The sequence below is a fragment of the Solanum dulcamara genome, chromosome 3 (genome assembly GCF_947179165.1).
Source record: "Solanum dulcamara chromosome 3, daSolDulc1.2, whole genome shotgun sequence".
NCBI classification, from domain to species: domain Eukaryota; kingdom Viridiplantae; phylum Streptophyta; class Magnoliopsida; order Solanales; family Solanaceae; genus Solanum; species Solanum dulcamara.
The window spans coordinates 8943702-8951503 of record NC_077239.1 but is presented as its reverse complement, the minus strand read 5'-3'; the positions used below and the strand labels follow the sequence as shown (position 1 = coordinate 8951503).

Genomic DNA, 7802 nt, shown 5'->3' with positions numbered 1-7802 from the left:
TAAATTTATTATTATTTTATTTTTAAACATATTTTATTCCTAATAAAAATATTACTTTTAAAGAACAATATTCGTGTTTCTTTTCTTTTGAAATCACTAGAACAAATAAATAAGTAGAAAATAATCTTATTTTAGGAAATAATCATATTTTCTTCTTAATTTCATTTAATCAATTAAAATAAAATAAGTACATGCACCTTTTTAACTGACTCATATATATATAAGATCATAATAACCCCATGATTAATTTTATTTTGATAATGATAAAAAAATCAAATAAAATCAAAATATGTGTATTTCTTAATTATTATTTTTTGAATAGAAGTAGCCAGAGGAGAATCATTTGTAAGAAAAAAAAATTATGATTAAGAAAAAAATGTGTTTAAAAAGAAATGAAATAATATATTTATTTGGGTAAAAGAAATTTTTTACCCATTAAATAACAACAAGAAAGTGTATTTTTAAATTAAATTATTGACGATAAAAATATTTTTAGATCAAACTATTTATTGAGAGTATTTTCATTTAATTTCACATTTAAAGTTTTTCTCGATAATTTTAATTATATATAAATTTATATTCCATGCTAAAGCTATGAATTCAATTGAACCGTATTGATGTTCTCCATGATATGAAATAACTAGTAAGTAGTAATAAACTATTTTCTTTTTGATTATCTTTAGAGTGCAAATTAAATAATTAAGGTAACGCACGGGTTACGTTCTTGCCACTAATTTATTTGGAAAACTTACATAAATATACAATATTAAGAAAATATTTACCATTTATAACAATAAAAAAATAATTTCACTGAACACTTATAATACATTTATAATACAGTTTTAATACATATTGTAGAGAACTATTTATAAAACATATATAATACAAGTTTTATAGATGGATAATACATTTATCACATATTTTAATAGACTTATAATACATTATGTTAGTTTCTTACTACACAAACATAATATATATTTTAAAATACTTATAATACATTTATATTGTATGCATAATTCACTTTTAATACAAGTGTAGATTTATCATAATATTGCTATATATTGCTATAAATGATAATAAATAAAAAAATATCGCTAAAATCAGTAATTAAATTTTAAAAAACACTCAAGTAATTTTTCCAATTTATTTTCTAAACAAAAAGGGCACCAACTTTTGTCCTCCACATATTTGATATTTGAATTAAATTTTGTTGAGTTGGATTCATGAATCATGAAATATATTTTAAAAATTGATATAATGAACAATTAGACAATGAATTTAGAATTTTAAATTCATGAGTGTGATTCTAGAATATCAATCTCAAGTATGTATATATATATATATATATATATATATATATATATATATATATATATCTAAATTCATGAGTTTGATTCTAGAACATCAATCTCAAGGTTAGTTTTTTTTTAATGCAGGTTAAAATTTCAACTATGACATTGTAGATTTTTATTTTTAAATTCCCTTGTATTAATATCAAACCATTCGTAGCGGAGTTAATGCTAAGCTTGAGGATTGAAGACTTACTTTGGAGTCTAAAGGGTTTAAGCTAAGTAAGACCAAGACAGAATACTTAGAGTGCAAGTTCAGTGAGACATCTCAGGAGGTTGGCGCGGAAGTTAGGCTTGGTGACCAGGCCATCCAAAAGAAAAGTAGTTTCAAGTACCTTAGGTCTATCATGCAAGGCAGCAGGGAGATTGACGATGATGTCACACATCATATTGGGGCAGGGTGGATGAAATGGAGGCTCGCTTCTGGTGTGTTATGTGAAAAGAATGTGCCACCATAACTTAAGGGCAAGTTCTACAAAGTGGTGGTTAGACCAGTTATGTTATATGGGGCGGAGTATTGGCCAGTTAAGGTCTCTCACGTTCAAAAGACGAAAGTTGTCGAGATGAGAATGTTGAGATGGATGTGTGGGCATACCAGGAGCGACAGGATTAGAAATGAGGCTATTCGGGGTAAGGTAGGAGTGGTCTCGATGGAGGACAAGATGCGGGAAATGCGACTGAGATGGTTTGGCATGTGAAGAGGAGAGACACAATGCCCCAGTGCGGAGGTGTGAGAGGTTGGCCATGAATGATTTCAGAAGAGGTAGGGGTAGGCCGAAGAAATATTGGGGAGAGGTGATTAGACAGGACATGGCGTAGTTACAGCTCACCGAGGGTATGACCTTAGATAGAAGGGTGTGGAGGACCCATATTAGGGTAGAAGCTAGTACATAGTCTCGTTATTCTTCCGTATTAGTAGGCGTATTAGCGCACTATAATTTCTTATGCTCTGATATCTATTATTATCTATTACTTTCTGTATTTTGATTACTCTATTTTATCTGTGTCGCTTTCGTTATTTGATTTTCCATATCGCTTTGAACTTCTTAGCCTTATCTGACCTCTTTTTATGCTTCTATTGAGCCGAGGGTCTCTTGGAAACAACCGTCCTACCTTGATAGGAGTAAGGTCTGCGTACACTTTACCCTCCCGAGACCACATGTTGTGGGATTTCACTGGGTGATTATTATTGTCGTAATCTCAAACCTTTTTCACAAAGTAAATAAATCACTAAACATTTCGAACATTTGTTTATTACTACATGTTTTGCACAACTGAACTTTCTTTAATTTAGGTTATTGAATAAGCTAACTAGATATACTTTTATATGCACAAAGATCAGCTTGTGATCATGGGTATAAACCTATAGAACTATTTAGTGCCGCCAATTCAAAGTCAAACAAGGGCATATCCATGAGAGTAACTTTTCTTTTCATAAGCATAGCTAAATTTAAACAGGAGTGATCAGTCTTAAAAAACAGCTAGCTCAAGTGTCGGAGGCAGAAATTCTACAAGGAGATGTCAAATATATATTAAAAATATACTATATTTCTTTTTGATAGTGATTATGGAGATAATCAAGTGCTGAGGCAATTAGTCTACATCTTCATAACATGCATTTACACATGGTGCTAAAGAATCTACTTTGGCAGTTTTTTGTTTCTTTTGGAGATAACGAATAAATAAATGTTATATAAATATGACACCATTAACATTAAACTCCAAATTTATGACAACTTCAGAGATACACAGAGAAAAACATGAGAACAATCGGTACGTATAAGAAATAGAAATGGATCAATAAGACAATAAGTAGGACCTTTGACACCAGTTATAACAGACTCGACATTGACACCAAAGAGGCACGAGTTTAAGTTGCACACACTGATAGTATATTAGTCATGATATGTCACATCATGATCTTAAATAAGGGTTTATGAAGGTCGCGGATAAAGGTAGAAGGTTAGTAGGTAGTTGAACGTTGTTTTAGTATTAGCCTATTCATATAGTCTTTCGCTTGATGGTAGTTTAGAGCACAGCCTATTCATGCATGTCTTTGACTTTTAGTAAATGTTGTTTATTTGGTTTAGATAATTCTCGTTGTGGTTGTTACGGTTCCTTGCATATATGCTCCGCATTGTTTTCCTATTAGTTGACATGTTTTTCTTCACTGCCCATTTTTTCTTTTCAATATTACTATGATTTGCTTCACTTGAGTCGAGGGTCTTTCAAAAGTAATATTTCTACCTGAACAAGATAGAGGTTAACTAAGTCACATATACTCTACCCTCCCGAGCTCCACTTTGTGGGGATTTCAGTGGTGATGTTATTATACTTTATATAAATATAAATACCTATATACAACATATATGTTGATTATGCAAGTTAAATTTAGGTATAATTACGGGCATGAACAATTTGGCCATCAGCTAGTTTACAAGATATATAAAAATGTATAGGTTATGTATACTTTATACTAAATATACATACCTATACACAACACATACAATACTAATATACACTGTTAGTGTATATCCTATTAGCCAAACAATATATATCTGTAACTTTCCCTTAAATATATTTATCAAACTACCTAATTATACAAACATTTCTATCATTTTTATTAATTCTCCCTATAGTTTGAAAAAATACATATTGCCTCACTAATTAATAATTTCATACTAGATTTCAAGTCAAATACACCTAGATACATGTATATTTTCTATAAGATACATTTTAAAATACAAATACGTAGGGAAAGAGGCGAGTGAGTGGGAGAGAGACGATCGAGGTAGGAGGGAAGCGAGCGAGAGAGTTAGTATATTTCAGATACATGCAAATTACATTCGATACATGTATTGGGATACCAGATACATTTTGAAATACAGAGGCGAGTGAGAGAAGTGAGCAAGAGAGGAGAGAGGTGAAAGAAAGAGTCAATGTATCTCAAATGCATACGAATCCGATTACATACAGTGTATTTGAAATAAATTATACTTAATTTTAACCATATATATCCGAGATATATGTATTTGAACGCATTATATACATTTACTAGGACCAAAATTTGGCACGATTTGTAATTTCGAAAACTCACAAGAAGGCAGATAATTAATTTCTAAATCAGTGAAATTTATATTGTTTACACGTATCATAAACAGAAAGCTTGAAAGTTTAGAAAAGAAAGAGAAACTAGCTATCTTAAACGTATTAAAACAAGTATAAAATGAATACTGTGCACATTTATGAAAAGTACAAAAGAAATCAAAAATATTCTTTTTCTCAAAAAGGAATAAAGAATCCCAAAAAACAAAAGAATCTTCATCCGTCTCATTTTTCTTACGCCATTTCCCAGCCCTTTGAAAATTCCAAAAGACCCTAAAATAACTCAATTATTTTTGAAATCCTTAAAAACAGAAAGTTAAATACAAGTAAGTTTCATTCAATTATGGATTAACTACAATATTTTATTTTTTTCCTCAATCACTTGAATACAAGTTAGTTTAATCAATTTTTCAAATAAATTATATAAGAAGACTGAAATTAATACAATGATGTGTGTAACTGAACTGAAAAAGAACATATAGTCTATGCATTGGGCTTGTCAATCACCAAGCTATATATATGAGGTGTAGCTCGGTTGGAGAGTTGTTCATATCTTCACTCTAGTGATGGAGTTTCGAATTCTACTGTATTCTCACTCCACCCAATTTTATCTTATTTGTGGTTATCACCAAGGTACTTCCTATCAGTTCATATAATAATTTTTGCTAGTTTTAATTCCATTAAGCTTTTATAATATTATAACCAAGTTTCCATGTTAGCTATATTTATAAAGAAAAGAATATAAAAAAAAGCAAGCCAAGTTATCCACATATAATTCCTAGTACGTCTAACTTACTATGACCTATTAAAGAGTTAAATATTCAGGCAAGGTAGCGTTAAAAATGTAGACTCTATTTCGAGTATTTAAGTGTTCCTAAAAATGTAAAATTATTATTATTGTTATGATCAAACAAGTATGTTACCAACCAAGGAAGAAAAAAAGAAGAAAAATTATCTAAATACACAATTTATTTTATTATAGTTTTTAAAATTTTTCTACCATTTGAAAAAATTACAAAAATTCATATCCTCTTCTATTCTCAGATACATCACTTTACACAATGTATCGATCGGATATATCACTTTACGTGATGTATCGAGACGTCGGATACATCATTTTACGTGATGTACTTTACGTGATGTATCAATCGGATACATCACTTTACATGATGTATCGGGACACCGAATACATCACTTTACGCGATATATCAATCGAATACATTACTTACGTGATGTATCAGGACATTTTGGAATATATTCAGATTTCACCAAATTTAATTTTTTTTTATAATTTAAAAAATAATAGAGATAAAACGCAACTATGAGATTTGTGTGATTCTTCTAAAAAAGAAAAGAGCTTATAATTATACTATCAGCCTGGCCCGCAAGGCAGAAAATTGCATTAGATTACTGGAGAATTGGTTTTGTAGGCCACACTTTCATTTTTATTTTATTTTTAGTTTTAAAGTCTTTTTATAAGAGATTTTTTATTTTTACACGCAAGAGATTTGGAAAACAAACCATTTCCTTCTATTCATTATATAAATGGCCAAGAGATCATTTTCTGTTAGATTACTTTGTCAATTTTCTTAGTCCTTTTATGACATAATAAACAACATATTTACTTTTAGGCAGCCAAACAATTAGTTAGCTTTGTAGAACTTTTGTAAAATATACTTAACTAGGAATTATTCAAATTTCAACACGTTAAAACTTACAAAATGCTTCTTCACCAATTATATTTTCATGCAAAAGACCATCAATCTTCATATATTTAGGCCTAATTGTTTTAGTTCTTTCACAATGAAAGTTTTATCTATAACCTTCTATGATACACAGAAGTGTTATTTTAATGTTGAAGATGTTTGGTTACTATACAAAATTTCATCTTTTCTCTTTTTTCTATTTTGCTTTGATCATTTCCATCATAATCCTCCATGATTCTCTCATAGCTAATATTTCATCCAAATCAATTGTCTTTCAAATCAATATTAATTCCCTCATGCCATTGAAACCACCTTTACCTAATCGACCGTTGCTTTCGATGAAGGAAGAGAATAATGATGAAGTTTATTTAAAGGAAGAAGAAGATTATGTTCATCTGATGCCTCCTTATAATATCTCAAAAGAAGAAAGCATTTCTTGGTTCAAGAAAAAGTTGCCACTTTTTGAGATATTGAAGTCAACAAATATTTCAAGAAAATTCCATGGTAGAGTGAATGAATTCTTTACAAGAGATTATTGTAGTGTCCAATTCTTCATGACATGGATTTCCCCTATAAAATATTTTGGTAAAAGAGAATTTTTTACCTTAGAGAGTCTATTTAAAGCACATCCTAAAGGGTGTTTGATAATTTTGTCAAAGACTTTAGACTCACCAAGTGGCAGTATAATTTTTAGACCTTTAGTTGAGTTGGGCTATAGAATTCTTGTTGTCACTCCTGATTTATGTTCATTATTTGAAAATACTCCAGCTGAATCTTGGTTTATTGACCTCAAAAATGGGAAAAAAGACCCTGGTAAAGTTCCTTTGGCACAAAATTTGTCTAATTTGATTAGACTAGCCGTCTTGTACAAGTATGGCGGTGTTTATCTGGATACGGATTTCATAATCTTGAAGGATTTTTCAAGATTGAGGAATTCAATTGGTGCACAAAGTATGAATAAAAATGGGAATTGGACAAGATTGAATAATGCACTATTGATTTTTGATAGAAGTCATCCACTTGTTTACAAATTCATGGAGGAATTTGCTTTGAGTTTTGATGGAAATAGGTGGGGACAAAATGGACCATATTTGGTTTCAAGAGTTGTAGAGAAGGTAAAAGATTACAACTTTAGTGTCTTGCCACCAAGAGCTTTTTATCCAATGGATTGGATAAAAATTAAAGGACTTTTTAATGCTAAAAATGATTCAAGATGGGTAGAGGCTAAAGTGTTTGAGCTCAATGAGAAGACTTATGGAATTCACTTGTGGAACAGCCAAAGTAGCAATATGAAAATTGAACATGGAAGCATCATAGATAGAATTATTTCTACTCACTGCTTGGTTTGTAATGACATTTAAGTTGTTAAGCACTTGTGAATTTTGATTTCCAAGATAAGTTAATATTGAAGGAATGAATAATGTACCTAATTTAACTTTTTAATACTCAAAACAAGTTCTTGATTTTGGTTGAATAACAAGGTCAAAATACAAGAAGACGAGGAATTGCCTCTTGATGTTTTTCTCATTCACTTTCTTGTTTTATTCTTTCTTGTCAAATTTAGAGATGGCTTTTGGATATTCCGCTTTCTTTAGTAAACATCAAAGCCGGATGTCATATGTATTGATTAAACGGGTTTAAC

General features: G+C 30.2%; 1 protein-coding gene across 1 annotated transcript; it reads left to right on the top strand.

Annotated features, from left to right (window-relative positions):
* Positions 1-6315: 6315 nt before the first annotated feature.
* LOC129881531 (uncharacterized) lies at positions 6316-7521 on the top strand. Its single transcript, XM_055955713.1, has one exon. It carries the CDS (start codon positions 6316-6318, stop codon positions 7519-7521), a length of 1206 nt encoding a protein of 401 aa, XP_055811688.1.
* Positions 7522-7802: the final 281 nt, after the last annotated feature.

Coding starts and splice junctions, on each gene's coding strand:
- LOC129881531 (XM_055955713.1), top strand. CDS start 6,316: ATGTTTGGTTACTATACAAAATTTCATCTTTTCTCTTTTTTCTATTTT.